This window comes from Amblyomma mixtum, chromosome 2 (assembly GCF_055824585.1).
Source record: "Amblyomma mixtum isolate Tamu chromosome 2, ASM5582458v1, whole genome shotgun sequence".
NCBI lineage: Eukaryota > Metazoa > Arthropoda > Arachnida > Ixodida > Ixodidae > Amblyomma > Amblyomma mixtum.
This window is the reverse complement of record NC_143013.1, coordinates 52,064,793-52,082,264: the sequence shown is the minus strand read 5'-3', so window position 1 is coordinate 52,082,264 and position 17,472 is coordinate 52,064,793. Positions and strand designations below refer to the sequence as shown.

Sequence of the window (17,472 nt, the reverse complement as noted above, 5' to 3'; positions counted from 1 at the left end):
AATCTCCATCGCAACTTCGTCTGCTACGCCGAGCAAGAGCGCCATTTTCGCCGCTTCAGTCCTTGGTTTTTCAGGTGGCGTTGCCTCTAAGAAGAGTTCGAACATTTGGTGGAACAGCTTCCAGCTTCTTTCGGCGTCTCCGGACAGGATCAGTGGTGCTGGAGGCTTGATGCTTCCCATGTCTGCAAAGCTGCTGCGGGTCGTCCGTCGGCGGGTGAGCACTACGAGTGGAATCCGCGAACAGCAGGCTTGAGGATCATCCCACTTCTGACACCATGTATCGTTTCACGACTGGCCGAAGTGAAGCGTGGACGCAGCCACAAAACAGTGAACGAACGGCTTTATTCAGCGAGCTTTTATAGCCCACTCGGTGCGTAAGAGGTAGAGTGGGTTATCGCACATTAGATAGCGGTGTGCTCCCCAGAGCTTGGCCGGTGGTTAGTGCGCATGCGTGCGTCACCGACTGAAAATCCGATACACAAACGCGTAACCTTCGTGCACGCTGGTCAGCCTCAGAAATCCATTCCTTCTTTTCAGCTATTTCGTCATCTCGCTTGTTCCTGCGAGATTGGCCTGTGACAGCGATACCTGTATTAGAGTCTTGGCTCTTTTCTACCTTACAAGACCTTTAATTGCAGTAAGTGATCTTTTTGTGGTTAGGACTTGGTATCCTATCGATACAACTTCAATTCCTCCTGAGTCCCTTTAAGGATATGCAGTTTAATTTTTAGTTCGCGGGGTGTGATAAGATAAAATAGTTGAAGCATAGAACTTAAGATGTAACTAGCATTCTCAGACCACAATGTATCCAGGCTTCACGGTAAGCGATGCAAATGAATGCTCGTAACTTAGTGAATAAAAATAACAAGTATTCTAAAAACGTGCTGCACGAAATTCAGTAATAATTTATAGGGCATATATTCAGTAAGAATATATGCCCTATAAATGCTGTACAAAATGTACTGACAATATGAACGCGCAAAAAAAAAACACGAAACCCAAACACCTAAACCGATACGAGGAATTTGAGACGCCTCTTCAAATGTGCACGACAAAATAAGCGTGCCCAGTGAACGCAATGAGCGATGCCAGCAAGATTCTTTTCAGAAAGTTGTGGACACCACTGTGGTGTCGGCATTCTTCGTCACCCAAGGGTGGGCCAGCACTTCATCCAAGGAAATGCGCTCCGCTGCACGTATCCGGACCAGCTGCGAAAATAATATATGTTGCAGTCTTTCGCATATTTAAAACAAAACAGCATGTCCATCTCCCTACTTAGCACACATACTTTCCCTTACCAACCGTTACGTACTGTACCCTAATCTAAATGCCCTCACGTATATTACCCACCCTTACCACCCCTTAACTATCCTACTTACCCTCATTAACCTGGTTACACTACTGCACCCTAACCTGTTAACCTATATACCTTACCAACCCTACTATACCCTACACTGCCTACCTACCCTACATTACCTTAACTTACCTACCTATAAGTTTATCGAACTTTGTCAATGAAAAACTGAAAATGTTTCTATAAAATAAGCACATTTAAGACGAACAAAACCAGTTTCCAGGTTCGCTGCTTCTAAAGAACAAAACCGTATAGGCACAGGTCTCTTTCAGTGCAATAAGCCAACATTGCTAGACCAAAGGTGCGGCAAATATCAAGACAAGAGAACTGGGCTATGGCGGCCGTGTATACCTGCAGTGCTGACAAGCACAGCAAACGCAGCACGTATGTTTCACTAACAGACATGGATGCAACCTGTAACCACCAACGGTACACTATTTCGCGCAATGCGTGCTGCTAACCTTGCCGATGATGTCACGAGCATCGGCACCGACATGGTGCGGGAACTCAAGCTTGGCCGCTATTATGAGCTCACGGGTCTTGTGATACGAATCCGACGCAAAGGGCGTGCTGCCCACCAGCATCTCGTAGATGAGGATGCCCAGACACCAGTGGTCCACCTTCTCGTCGTATTCGAGGTGCATCACCATTTCCGGCGGCAGGTACTCCACAGTGCCGCACATTGTACGTCTCCTGCAGGGAACATTGCAAGATTCAACATGCGTACATAGTATATTTGCAGCTTCCACTAAGAGGCAATCAACCGCTCCCTATTGCTAGTCATGTGCCTACCAGTCATCAAAAAACAGTTAGCTGGCTGCTGCTCTGAAGAGGTTTCGCAGCTTTCTTTGTAGTCACTGACCACCGCTCGAAGGCATACAGTTCAAGCCACGTTTGGTTTCTTGTTTCCGCATCGTGAGTCACGACGCGATAGCAGGTGTGCCTAAGCTGTGAAATAGTTGCACTGAGGCTAACCGAAGGGCGAAACTGCACTTAGTAGAAGCAGTTATTTTATGATGACACTCCTATACTGAAAACATCGCCTATGATCCTTGGTTTCAGTGACTGTCGGCTTCCGTCATTAATGTCATAACGATCCCTCTTTTGTCCTCCCTTGTCTGCTCAGTAGCTAACGAAGGCCTCGACTTTGACAGTCTTGATACCATAGGTATCATAAGAGGGTTCTCACACAGCTTCCACCCTCACCGTTCGATCACGGTACTACGTGGCACTCCCGGTACTACAGGACGTACTACGTCTGCCGCTATGGACGAGGGTGGCGCTGGTGAACACTCTCAAGGTTGGGTTACATTACACATAAATACCCCGAAAGCAGAAGGCAGAAGACTTGAAAGTCGTCGCCTTCGCTTAGTCGGTAGAGTACCGGGCGCGAAATTCAAAGGTCGTGGACTCGGATCTCACTAGTGGTGCGTGGTATTTTTCTTCTGCTTTCTAATCAATTATTTTGAGAATAATTACCCTAATTATCTCAAATGGACGAACACCACAAGTTAACAAATCATCCCCTGTCGTTCTTGGTTTTAGTGACTTGCCTTCCGTCATGTTTGTCATAACGAGCCCCATTTTTCCCTTCCCTTGTCTGCTCAACTCCTATATCAGGGCAATTTACATTTGCCAAAAACTTTTTTCACCAAACTTTCAGTGATTTCGAATCAAATCAAGTTCATTGTCAACAATAGTGCAACATTGATGGCTTCCCTGGCAGAAAGACGTGAACACAGCATGATTAGGCCAGGGAGCTATTTTGGCAGCAGGGACTTTACATTAACAGTACAATGGTTCAAATGCGAGAAAAAATAACAATATGATACATGCGCTTCGTTGATCTACATAATGATGCGACAAAAACAACACAAAATAAAGTACATAATAATACAACTGCTCTGCAAAGAAGCGGCATTCTATATGTATAGTAACGTAAACGGCGATCCAGGTGAAAAGGCAGACACTTCACATAATCATTAACAGATTTTCCGCGACAAAACCAATGCAAAGTACTAAGAAAACTGTCAAGTAACAAATATGCCATGCAATGCTCTGCTAGTTTCGTTTTCAGCTCATTTAGAAGAAATGATAGATTGTACGTTAATGTTGCAAAAGATAATTTGAGCTCGGCCGCGCCACAAACCATTACTCAGATGACCTTGTTCGATATGCGCGAGTTTGCAATGTAATAGTACACAATTTCTTCAGGAAGTCTTGCTAGCATGCGCTTGAAAAGGGCAGCAGGTATAGTAGACAGCAATTGTAAATTTGCTGCATGGTTTATGGCTTATGGGGGTTTAACGTCGCAAAACGACTCAGGCTATGAGGGGCGCCGTAGTGAAGAGCTACAAAAATTTCGACCACCTGGGGTTCTGCAACGCGCACTGACATCGCACATAGTACATGGGCGGCTAGAATTTCGGCTCCATCGAAATCCAACCGCCGCGGCCGGGATCGAACCCGCGTCTTTCGGGTAAGCATCTCAGCGCCTTAACCACTGAGCCACCGCGGCGGAAATATCTTAAATTCAGCGAACAGCTCATGTTGTAGTGGCAGTATAGGCCATTAGCAACAGAGCGGACGGCTTTTTTTTTTTTGAGCCTATGTAATACTGATTTTTTTTTTTTGCAGTCATGGCCCAAATTAATGTGAAATAGTTATGTGGGACCGAAACAGGGAGTGAATGACGAAGTTTGATGTTGTTTGGAAAAATGTCTAAACGTCGATGTACTAAACCAACAGCGAAAGAGAGTTTTTGAACAGTTATTGAATATGCGCATCCTCACTCATACGGTTGGGATGCCACCCCAAGAACTTCGTGCCCTTCCACTGTATCGAGTTAAGTGCTGCCCAAGCGCAGCCCGCCGACCAATCTTTCTTATTTGTTTTCTGTGAAAACAGTATAACTTTCTATTTTTGCGCTAAACGTCTGTTTCGGTAGTTTGATCATACAAAGCAGCTTTATACAGGGTGTTCCGTATTAAGTCGAAAGCCTTTAATGCCTCATGCTGTCGTGACCGAGGAATTTTAGCGTGTCCGCGTTTCGGCGTCACTACTTGAAAAAAAAACTGTGTCGAGGCTGGGAATCGAACCAGGGCCTGTGGCATTTGAAGTGGAGACGCTACCACTACGCCATGAAGGCTTAGAGTTTGAGCATGAATAAAAGCGCATGTAGTGAATGCAAAGGTTTCATAAACAAAAAAAAGGAATAAAAGAATAAGAAGAGAAACAAAAATAAAAGAAGTAACAAAATTATAAAAATAAGTTAAAAATAAGAAATAGTGCGCCAAGAAACGCTTTCGCCTCGCAGCCCTTTAGAGAGACAAAGTGCCCTCTGAACTTTTTTATCAGTCAGGGTTGTAAAAATTTCTCGTGCTCAAGCTACTGGCTTACATGGCCTCAGGCACAGACCACAGGACAGCTCGTGATAGTCTGCGTTTTGCAATAAATAATTTAACACCGGAAATTACCTGTATTGACAGGAGTCGGTGAAGAACTGAAGTCGTCTGCGCAGAGAATTTTCGTCGTGTCGAGCGGAGTAGCCAATTTGAAAGGCAACTGCAACTAGGCAACTAGGGAACTGCGAGAAAACCAATGACCCTGCTTGGAGCTGGGGCAGGTCTCACAGTACCCCAGATGGTTCAGCCTCTCAAATCGGCTACTCCACTCACATCGACGAAAATTCTCTACGCAGACGACTGCAGTTTTTCGCAGATTCCAGTCAATCCAGGTAAGTTCCGATGTTAAATTATTTATTTTAAAACACAGATTATCATAAGCTACCTCGTGGTCTGTGCTTGAGCCGAAATAGTCCAGTAGTTTGTGCAGGGTAATTTGCAAACCGTACAGATGAATACGGTACACCCTGTACAGAGCATACTAACCAGATATAACGAAAAAAGCACCACAGTACTGTCAACGAGTACAGCGTCTGCTGACAATCGAACATGCCAAGTGAAAACTAGCCAGTGTACCCACCTCGAAGAGGGCGCGTGCACAGACCAGCCGAAGTCTGCAATCTTGATCTCGCCGTTGACGCCAAGGAGTAGGTTCTCCGGCTTGATGTCCCGGTGGATGACCTTGTTGTTGTGGCAGAACTTGAGCGCCTGGCACAGCTGGTAGGTGTACTGCATGGAGGAAGGTGAGCGCGTTTTGTAAAAAAAAGCAACGACATGGACAGTTGTACAAGGGATCGATAATATACGACGGATCGACCACTTCGGGAGTAAATATGGTAGTCATGTATAGAGCGGTACTCTCATGAGTTGTATAAGTAGGAAGTAGGAGTTATTGTAGTCATATGCATGCTTACTTTCTTCGAGCTTCTATTCAGAAGTGCATTATCATTCAGTAAAGCTCCAAACTGGATTCTTAGCTTTTTCTTTTATCACGCAACTTTTAAACGGTGAAGGGGCGCATCTCTTCAGGCATGTAGTTTCTGGCTGAAATACAAGCGTAACGAGTAGCGCATGGCAAATTCCAGCTCTTTGGCCTTCACTAATCTCTACTGAAACGACAATGATTAACGAAAAAACCAAAAATGCAGGGCAAATTGCAGGGATTTTTCAAATCACTGCAAGGAATAAGAGCCGAAAATACGGATTTTTTTGTCCGAACTCGCAAGTTTTAGTTGCTACACAGACCATCACGGTCGACGACTGTTGCAGTGAAAAAACGCCGCCCTACAGCATGCTGCCGTGACCGGACAGCGCGGGATGGAGGCTTCAGTGCCGCATCGTGGTCAATGCGTGTGGCGGTGTTTTTATTGCTCATCATCATCATCAGCAGCAGCAGCAGCAGCCTGACTGCGTCCACTGCACGGCAAGGCCTCTCCCAAGTCTCTCCAATTAACCATGTCTTTGCCCACTGCGGCCACCGTATCCCCATAAACTTCTTAATCTCATCCGCCCAGCTAACTTTCTGCCGCCTCCTGCTACGCTTGCCTTTTCTCGGAATCCACTCCATTACGCTTAAGGACTAGCGGTTATCTTGCCTTCGCATTATATGCCCTACCAAGTCCATTTCTTACTTTTGATTTCAACTAGGATTTCATTAACCCGCGGTTGCTCCCTCATCCACTCTGGCCGCTTCCGGCCTCAACGTTACACCTGTCATTTTTCTTTCCATAGCTCACTGCGTTGTCCTTAACTCTGTTTGTTAGACTCCAGCTGCCTGCCCCGCAGTTCAGTACCGGCAAGATTCAACTGTTTTTTTGTCAATATCCCTCAAGACGAACGTATACAACAGCTGTATCATATTGCTCATACATGCCCAACAAGACTGTAAAAGGCGCCAGTGCATAGGCAGTTTTTGCAGACTGTGTCTTGATGCCCGATCTAGAAGGCCGTGGCTCAGAGCTTTCATCCCTCTCCTCGAATGAGAGGCGGCGATAATTTAATCGTTTTCTTCGTCCGCAGAACAGTAACTTTCTTATAACTATAACATGACCGCCACAGAGGCAGCAGTTTTAATATACGTACAACATGACGGTAATGGAGTTACGCTGACTTCGTGCTGGGTCCTCCTTTTGGAGATCAACCCTGCGTCTCTTGACAGCTGCAATTGAAACTCCATAATTTGTAGCGCTGTAGCGCACACCGCCGCTAGCTGTTGGCTGTTTCGCACGGTTATCGGTTTTGTAAGGACGTTGACACCAGCAGAGAATATTAGTAATAATTGTTTTTCCACTCGAATTCGGTTCGGCCGTGAGAAAATACCAACCGCATGCCCCTGTAATCATTACTTTCTCTGAAGGTGAGCTCCACTCTAGAACATCGGGGTTGTAAGAACTAGCTGCAAAAAAGGTGAAGCTATAGATGTCGTCAGCCTTCCTTCTCATCCTCATCGTTTAAGTCGGCCTATTTATGTGCTCGTCCTAGCCTACCTTTAAACCACTTATAAGCGTTAACAATGTGGCTCCCAAAAAACTACATTGTTCAACACTCAACCCGCCGCGGTAGCTCTGTGGTTAAGACGCTGGTCTACCGAGCCGGAGTATCCCGGTTCGATCCCGACCGCGGGGGCCGCGTTTCGATGGAGGCGAAACACAAAGGCGCCCGCGTGCTGTGCGATGCCAGGGCACGTTAAAGACCCCCAGGTGATAGAACTTATTCGGCACCTCTTCCGTTCTTCTTTCACTCTCTCCTTTTTCCCTTCCCTTACAGCGCTGTTCGGGTGTCCACCGAGATAAGTGAAACAGTTACAGCGTCATTTCCTTTGATCAAAAATCAGTTTTCATTTTCATTCTTCAGTACCCCTTCCTTCACATTGCGTTGGCTGCATCTGACTCCTACATCTGATTCCCATTCAAAAACAATTATTTCCGACTCGTGAGGGGCATGTCGGAACTTCGAGCAGGGCTGGGTACCGTATCTAGCCTACCGCATTCTCCAAAACAGCGTCTATACCGGGGACCCCGCTCACCGGCGTATCGTTTGGCCTCCTGCTCACATGGGCCTTGAGGGAAATGAGGCAGCTGACGCCGCCGCCCGCGCGCTCTCTCACCGGACATTCCCCTCCGATCCTGACGATCAGGACCTCGAATTTATTCCAGCTTACACCTTCAAAGACATCGTTTTACTCTATCAATCTGGCCATGGTCTTTATCCCCGCCCGTGTAAAGGTCTCTCAAAGGCGGAGGAGCGGCTTCTGCTTCGCCTCTATACTAATACTTTGCTGTGCCCGGCAGCTCTCAAACACTTCGACCCTTCTTTCTCGGGCAGCTGTACGCACTGTGCGGAGAAGTCTTCGGACATCTACCACATGGTGTGGGCCTGCCTCTTCAACCCTGTTATCCCCCCTCACTCCAACCCAACCCGGGAGAACTGGGAGGCGACCCTGCTCGACTGCTCTGACCTGCAGGCCCAACGGGCCTTGGTCGCGCGAGCCCGGGCGGAGGCCGATGCCACTGGGGTCCCGAACTAGGGACCTCCACCTAGTATCTGTAAGGGCTGGCCCCCTCTGGGTCAGCTCATGCATAACCTCCTGTAGTATACCTGTACATAAATGTTTTCCACCACACCTGTTCTTCAACGTAAAACTAATTTTTCCCGTGGAATCATCATCCATCATTAATCATCCGCCATCAGTAACCAGCCCTGGAGATCAGACTACTGGCTTGTGCCCAGATTCAGAGCGCTTTTGTCACAGCATCAGAGGAGGACCTGTGGCATGACTGAAAGCTGTGGTGATGGCAGTCAGGGGGGTGAGACACGGGTAAGAGGAGGAGACAGCACTCACTGTGGCTGCTCGCTGGTCGGTAAATCGCTCTGCGTCACGAAGACGGCGAAAGAGCTCCCCCTGAGGAGCATACTCCAGGATGAGGTAGACACGGGTCTCATCATAGAACCAGTTGTACAGGCACAGGATGTTTGGGTGCCTGCGAGGTGAGGCATAAAGTGGCCACTGAGCAATTGCACCAGTCTGGCATCGGTGGTCACTCGCAAATGCACTTGTGGCCACACACACTACAAGGGCACACTTGGCTCAGTTGAGGTAACCCATTTTTTCGTTAAGCGTGATGACCTTAACCGAGGTTAACAATTAGCCTAACTCTGCGATGTGAACAACAGCACCATGCTATGCGAAAACCGTGGTTAGTTTAACCGACTTTAAGCGCGCCGCTGCGTCACAGTTTCCGTACACAAATATACTTGATTATGGCATACATCCAGCCATGGAAGTTGCATTATTTATGGTACTCTTCTTATTCTAATCATGCACCGCTTCAAAATTTATTTTAAAATTACTGGTGGAGCCTGTCTCGTGTAAAATTCCAAGAATTACGTCACACTTTTCACTTTGCCACATCGATCATAACAAAATAACCGCGTCAAATATCCCGTAAAAAAAAAAACCTTGTGGGATTCCTGTCAGAAGGCATGAATTGTTCTTCCACAAAGGAGGCTGAAAAACCAACATAACAGTGGCATTAGTATTTCGAACGCCAACAAACTGTATGAAGCGTTCTCAAAAGAAGCCGTGTGCTGAAGCTGGGCTGTTAAACGAATTTCGCTTTAGAGCGTGTTGACTTTACTTGCGTGCAGTTATCAATTTTTCACTTCCTGGCTGGCTGCATTTCGACGTTATAGTGGAACGTATGCACTTCCAATGAGAAAAAAAAAGGGGGGGGGGGGGGGGGGCTCATAAGACAGTGTCAGGAGAATATCCACCAGCTTCCCAACAGCCTGGCGTAGCAAACAAGTGATATAATTGCAGAATAAAAAAAAAAAAACCTTGAGCTCACTGCGGCGACTCACATTGGAGCGATGTGAAAGCAAAAACTCCACATACTATATCGACGTCCGTGGCTGTTCTCACGTCCGTATGCTATATCGACGTCCATGGCTGTTCTCACGTCAAGGTATTTTTTGCGTTCTTTCACGTTTAATTAATAAACTAATTACACCTCATCATTCAAATTTTCCCACGGCAACATTTTATCCCACACAATGTGTCACAATCACACTTTCACAACTTTATCTTAAGAGAATGACGTAATCATGCGGACGAAATTGCGGACACTTTTTTCTGACGCGACAGAGCCCTATAATGCTCTCGCATTAAAAAAACGTCGAAGATGAATAAAGAACTGCAGTTAAAGAGAGCGCGCAGGCCATAACTACATCTACACAAAAAAAAACAGCAAACAGAGCGGGATAACCTTCAAGCGAGAATGTAGCACAACGCAGTGTGCTACAAGGTGTACTCGTGACAATGCAGATCTCAAAGCAAGCAAGCTCACCTTAGGTGGGACTGGATCTCGATTTCCCTTCGCAACTGACGCTCCATGTTACAGCGCTGCAGCTCAGACTTGAACAGCATCTGCACGCACGACGTTGACGATGAAGTTTGTAGGCAGCTTTTAGGGAAGCTTTGGCCAAAAAGCGCCGTTGCAAACGCTATTTTCATCTACTCAGGGTTCGACCCATTTTCCAAGAATTTCTTCCAAGAGAAGTCGGCAGCAGGCACGGGGAAAGCTTGTACCAACTGGAAACTGATGGTTATGCCTGGCGGCACTGGGGACTGAATTCCGCACCTCCCCCTTACGAGGCGGACGCCCAAACGCTAGGCCACGGCTGCTGTCTCACGCACAACGTTTACACACCATTTCTTCGTGTGATTAGGGATGCCTTGCAAAAAAGACTATCTGAAGGCTTTCTTTATTTATTTATTTTTATTCAAATACCTCACGGGCTCCGACTGGAGTATTATGTGAGGGGGGTTACATAACTGGCGTGGGAAAAAGAAGCTGGTAGAACATGGTTACTTTAACATCGTTATACAATAACAAGCAACCAACCAGAAAATAGAACTAAATTGAAAAACTAAATTGAAAAACCCACTACAGAACACACTTCAGAAAAACACTTCAGAACAAAGTGCTGCTTATTTTTCTTTGAAAATAACGTAATCTGAGATGTGAACAATGTTTTCAGGAAGACTATTCCAATAAATGATTGCATGGGGCAGGGCTGATGAGTTGAATGCAGTGGTCCTTCCCGAAAGTGTTTAAAACTGAGGTGATATGCAATCGGTGAGATGTGCTGGCCGGTTTTGTAAGGGGTAGTGTGAAGGAATGGTGGCTGTAAACAATTTTATGGAAGAGGCAGATAAGTGCTATTGTTATGCGAGATTCTAAGGATGGAAGGGATAACGAAGCCTTAATGTTAGTTATACTGGAATGTCGGCAATAGTTGCGAGAAATGAAGCGAGCGGCACGATTTTGTACGCGCTCTAGGGAATGAATTAAGTACTGCATTTTTAACAGAAGGCGTCAGAACACCAGAGTAGCAAAAGGATGCCACAAACCTCCGAACTTAGATGATGAGCAGTTCTGTGCTCAATAAATTTCAAGAATTTCGGTTGGCAGCGTTATTACAGCCCTCGACCACTGCTTCCTTTGGTTGTGAATACAGAAACATTTATTGAGGCGAAAGCCTTCGATGGCTCATTGTTGTCCGTCCATCCGCGAAAACTGTCACATTATAGCCGTCAGTCATCTTGATGACGTCATCAGTGGTGTAATATGGAACAGCCAAAAATCATTGAAATCATCGTAAAATAAAGTTAACAAAATGAAATAACAAAAATTAAACTAAGAATAAGAACATAAAACTAATAATAAATAAAAATACGAATTAAATGAATTGAAAATAAATAATAATAAATTAAGGAAAATTAACAATTTTGAAATACTAAAGAATAATAAAGAAGAGCAAAGTAAAAGTAAACCTAAATATGAAAAAGAAATTAATAAATAAATAAAATAAAACGTCAGAGAAATAAATATATATAGTGACAGAAACTAATGACATCATCAAACCTCGTATTATGTCTTAACCTAACATATGTACTGCGCATACGCGTGACGTCACCTATGACGTCATCCCCACTTTCTATATGTGGAGCGCCGACCGCCGCTCCGACCTCCGCTCCGACCTATGGCGCCATCACCACAGTCACAGGCGCAGCAACAGAGGCGGAAGGGGCTTTCGCCTCATCGCACTTTAGCAAGAGCAGAGTGCCCCCCAGAATTTTTATCGCTGGCTGTCGTATGTACAGTCTTACAATGAATTTACAAACAATATAGCGCAACCATGTGAAAATCTTCCAATCAGTCTAAGCTGTCAACGTATGGTCACGTGTGGTATCCGCAGGCAGTCAAGTATGGTATCGGCAGGCGGTCAAGTATGGTATCGGCAGGCGGTCGACAAGGAAGGCTGGCAGAACTGCTTGAAACGTGAACGTTGTTTATTGTGCGGCCTCGTGCCCGTAAATGAGTACAACTCAGAGACGGCGATATCAGCGAGTGTACCAGCTAGTCGACGAAGAACAGGATCACCATCGCCCTCACACAGCGTTCAGTTTAATGGTGACGAAGAACTTTCAAGATAAGGCTCGAAACGCACCTATGATAACCTCCAACATCGTAGAAGCCATTGTGAACGGCTACAATATTTCCATAAATATCTGGTCGCCTCTTGTGTCAGAGTGACAAGACCACGTTCCGTTGCATTCGAGCATTCACAAGCGTTACAAAGCAGCGCCAGAAGCCTGTAGACGCAACGGTTCTGTGCACTCTGCCAATTTTCACTTCAAGGAGTTTGTTTATGCACTCGAAAAGGGTTTTTAGAGTTCTTAAGCTCAGCCCTTATATTAAGTCAAAAGATATCCTGGCACAAAGCAAAAGCAGGTGTCGGAGTAGGTGCTTAGCTTTGTTAAATTTTGATAAGCCATGGGCCTCTGTGCATGAATGCAGTATGCACACAATGTTCCCGTTCTATATAAATCGCTTCAGAATGGCGGAGCCGCAAGGCTAGTGGACAGTTGCCGAAAATCAGATTTCAGAGACGACGTTCGGTGCGTTATTACAGATTGACACCTGGCAAAGAGCGCAGCGAAAAGGAAATACGAAGAAAAGCGACAAATCCCAATCCAGAAATACAATATAAAATTTTCTGTTGTCGCTGAGATTTTCTGTAACATTCATGCCCATGATCTTGTTCTAACAACAGAATTTTTTGTAGCATTGACAGAATTTTGTATCGTTACTGCAGAAAAGTACTGCAGATCTACAGATTTGAGATAAGTACTACAGAAAAGAACTACAGTAGTACAGAAAAAAAGCTACAAAACAAAAGAAAATTCTGCGTTACGACAAAACAGCAGAATATTGTATTTCTGGCTTGGTTCTACCGTTTTTTTTTTCGTCTGGGATAGGATAAGCGCTAAGAACGGTGTGCTTTATACCGACAGATATCTGCCTGTGCAAGTAAGATTTCTTTATCGGACAACGCCACTGTAACTGACCTACACACATTGAAGAAGCTTCGATGATGTGATAGGCCTCTGCAATCTCACGCGTGCGCCGTAACGGTGGCTAAAAAAAAACGTTCGTGTTTGAATGCTCCATGCATAAGCATTTGCGCGCAAAAGAGGACAGGCGGGTGGAACAGGCTCTTTTTTTGTGCTTATCGGTGCACCATACGGCGTGTTTTAAAAAATGAACGCCTTGCTGTATTAAGCTGCTGTTGCACTTTTAAATACGCGCAATCTAAAGTTCTCAAGAGCGCAATAGTTTCTGTTTGGTTCATTGGGGTTTAACGTCCCAAAGCGACTCAGACTATGCGGGACGCCGTAGTGAAGGGCTCCGGAAATTTAGACCCCCTGGTGCTCTTTAGCGTGCACTGGCATCGCACAGTACACGAGCCTCTAGAAATTCGCCTCCATCGAAATTCGCCCGCCGATAATTTCGCCTTCTCGAGATCAACATTTAGGTCTTACTACAAGGCCGAAATTATCTTCCATGGGAAGAAAACTGGGGCTGCGCGCGGCTGGAGCTGTAGCTGTTGATTCTGAAAAGCCTCTAAGCAGTTTCTAGAAAAATGGCAATTATCTTTAAGGCTAGCAGATATGACTTTGGTCCTTACACAAGTCACAAGTATCGCAGTCATTCTGTACATTCATCGCATCGCATATCTCAACAAGGTGGAGGCAGGATACGTTAATATAGTTTTCGACCCTCTGTAAACTGACATTGTGTACCTGGTGATTCAGCGACTGGGGCAGGTGAGTAGCGTTTGTACGCGAGGTGTTTATTCTGTGAGAAACTCCGCGCAGTACGTGAACCAAGTTGACTGTCGCTTATGCACAGATACCGTTTTCGTGGGGCAGAACACGCATCGACCAGACAGGCGATTGCATGGATACACGTCACAACGAACATGAATATGCACACGTGTTTTCTCCACTGCGCCTAGGTTGCTGTTTGTCGTAGCTCGTAAACACAAGTTGTCTTTCTAGCCAGATGATTACCCACTAGTGAGCCCATGACACCATCAAGGATACGCCAATGTGTGCAATCCAACCATCTATCTCACTTGCCGACAAAAGGTCCTACTATGATCTTCGATTAAAAAATTCGGAAGAATTTAAAAAAACCAGCCACCCTGTCGCTGTGGCTCAAGAAATGCCTAAGTCGCGCCAAAAGTACAAGCGCTTTCGAGACGCTCGTAGGCAAAGCGACCCCTCAAGTCAACATAACTCGCCGAAGCAGCCAAAATATGTTAGGCGATAGCGCCGAGAACAACTTCGTTTACGAAATTCTAAATATTGATATGGATATTACTTAAGGCGAGCTACACCCATCTTAATAAGGAGGCTAACAGTAATAGTTAAAAAGTTATCTATTCAGTACTAGTCAAGCAGTCTACCAGTTAAAACGTCTTAGGTATATTCTGACGCGTTATACCACTGATATTTTTACGTCTTCTTACCCAAAAAGCCTTTTTTTAATTACAGAACACCTTAGGCGTATCACCCGGTATGTAAAAGGAGGAAATCGAGCCGCCGCTGACAACACATGAAAACTGCTATCGGAGGGCAAAATGGAGGTCATACGGCAGCAATGACGTGCTGTAAAAACTAATTCTCGCTCAATGAATGCAGTGCTGTGACATCGACTGTACATTAAATGATCTCAATGCGTACTGTATACCCACCTTCAGAGCAACGAGGTAGAGCGTCGTTTTCTCTCGGGCAAGATAGACTTTGCCGAACTTGCCCTTCCCCAGCGGCCGGCCGATCTCGAAGTCGCTCAGGCGCCAGATTTTGACTCCTTCCTCGGTGCTGCAGTCCAGTACAAATTCTTATAATATGAATGACGCAACACAAGTAATCATCTCACCTAATAAAGGAGTGAATGGCCACATAGTCTCAAGCACTACGAGAGCACGACTGCTATATCGCCTCTCAGGTTTGCTTAAAATAAAGCACATAGGCAGGAAAAAAATGACGCCGTCCAGGCTGGCGGGACCTAGCATCTTAATGCAAATGTGTCGTTCTGAGCTCTTTTTGAATAGATTCCCCAGTAAAAGAAAGAAAAAACATCAGTACAAAGAAACTGTTGGTTCCCAGATAATAGGCGCCAAAATCCTGCGCTATGCTCCATTAATATGGAGCAACTCCATTAATATGGAGTTGCATTAATATGAATACATTTCCATACGTTCCACAATACGGCTTTCAAGTAAATGCGTCGATAACTCTGCCAAACTATGATCGTATGGTAAGTTTAGGCACTAATAAAACGCGCGCAAACGAACAAGTGGGTCGAGCATGGGCACAAGCGCAGAGGAAGTCAGCTGGCAAGGTAAGTTCTGCGCAATACAAAAGTGTAAGTGGGCAAGCATTAAAAAATGGCTGAGGCTTAGCTAAGGTTAAGCCTAGTCAGATGCGAAGCATATTGATGGCTAGGCTTGGTAATACATGGCTTTCCTTGGTTGAATACTTGGTCATTTTAATACAACCACTAGAAGTGTAGCAAGGATTGCCGTGGCAGCTATATACGGGATCATCGGTCTCTCTGGCACGCTGAAGCTTTCGCTTCTCGTTCAAATCAGCCCTGCTTCTAGGCGGCATCCCAACACCTGGCCGCCTCGTAAGTGCCCGGAGAGCGAGGCAAGCTCAGCTTTATACCGCTGCTCTAGCGTCACGTGGTCAGCCGCCGCGCTTCTGATGTGGAGCCTCCACCGCCGCGGGCGACCGCGCGAGCCGGCAGCCCATCTCTCCTCTGCTTTGACGTCATGTTGTCACGTGGTGTCACGTGGTCACGCTAAAGGTCAATGGTAGCTCCACCGCCGCGCTCGACGGGCTGTAGTGTAGCTCTAGTAATATGCTTCGCATAATAATGCCAGCGCTTTTATCGCAGCACGCGCAGCCTGGCGGCCTAGAGGCAGAGGGGACGAGAGAAGCAGGATAGGTGAGGCAGTCAGCAGCCAGGGTGGGTTCTCTGCAATGCAGAAATGCACGTGCGGAAGCATTATAAAAAATTCTCCGCCAACAGTGTCTCAGTGTTCGACCTCAGAGCGTTAGCAACGGGAGCTTGAAATATTTACATTGATGTGCACGTCAAACGTGGAGAAGACGAAATCCAAACAGCCGCGTATGCTTCCTTTCCGGAAATATCCCTTCCAAGACACAAGCTGCGCCATCTACCTCATATTTTGCACTATATACTATTGCGATTTACAGACACCTTTGCTATATCCGGTATATTTTCTCGTTATGTCAGTTAATAAATTTAAATAACGTGTGCATCACAACACGACGAATTGTTTGACGCCATTCGGAACCCCCTGCGACAAACAGTTCGGCCGTAATGGCCGTCTGAAGGTCATTGGAATGTGCGGTTTGGAGGCGGAAAGGTCGTCGTTGCGAATCCCACACATAATTTAGGTTTCATCACAATTAGAAATTTTGCCTTCACCAACATGCAAAGTTTGGTTTAGTTTGGTTTATGGGGGTTTAACGTCGCAAAGCGACTCAGGCTATGAGAAAAGCCGTAGTGAAGGGCTCCGGAAATTTCGACCACCTGGGGTTCGTTAACGTGCACTGCCATCGCGCAGAACACGGACCTCTAGAATTTTGCCTCCATCGAAATTCGACCGCCGTGGCCGGATCGGACCCGCGTCTTTCGGGTCAGCAGCCGGGCAATTGTAATCGCTGTATGGAGAGAAGTTCGTGGCCGTCGATATTCGGTTTGAGTGTTTTTTTCGATCGAGGCTCTACAGGCAAAGGCGCTTGCTATACTATAAGCAGTTCTACGGAACGGGAACAGGCGCGACTGTGCTGATGTCTTAACACGCTGTATGCTGGGAGCGATAATTATTTTTAAAACATCAGGAGCGCCACGAATCAAAAAGGCAATGGCGCACACAACACGAAAGCAAGAAAACACTGTCTAAAAGTAGCCCAAGAGCTTACGGTTCTTCGACAGATTCTTGTGAGCTGCTCGTTGAAGCCTGCTGCTCGTCCATGCTGTTGCTAGTCGTGCTCACAGGTTCGTTCGTGCCAACAGCGCTGCGAATTGTAACGTTGCAGGACAAGGAATAAGGGGGCAAAAATGAAAAGTTGTGAAATGCGCATTGCCGCCCTTTCCCTAGCCTTTCTTCTATCGCTCCCCCATTACTTTCCCTTTCCCCTTCCTTTTCTTCCCGCTAGCCGCAGCTCAGGTACCAAGGGCGGTACCAAGGGCGGATTTAAGGAAAAGAGCTGCAGTCGCCTATTACCACCCTCAAGCAAGAAATGTAGTTGGAAAAAACCCCATTGGC

At 46.1% G+C, this 17,472-nt stretch overlaps 1 protein-coding gene across 2 annotated transcripts; it reads right to left on the bottom strand.

Annotated features, from left to right (window-relative positions):
- Positions 1–942: 942 nt before the first annotated feature.
- Positions 943–17,216, bottom strand: LOC149359338 (aurora kinase C-like). Of its 2 annotated transcripts, none has more exons than XM_089569025.1 (7): positions 17,126–17,216; positions 14,863–14,989; positions 10,104–10,183; positions 8,600–8,738; positions 5,339–5,487; positions 1,816–2,047; positions 943–1,208 (listed from the first exon to the last, which is right to left on the bottom strand). In XM_089569025.1, exons 1-7 carry the CDS (start codon positions 17,176–17,178, stop codon positions 1,104–1,106), a joined length of 885 nt encoding a protein of 294 aa, XP_089425151.1. In that variant the 5' UTR covers positions 17,179–17,216; the 3' UTR covers positions 943–1,103. The 2 variants fall into 2 exon arrangements, with proteins under 2 accessions (XP_089425151.1, XP_089425152.1); XM_089569026.1 differs by having other exon boundaries at positions 1,933–2,047.
- Positions 17,217–17,472: the final 256 nt, after the last annotated feature.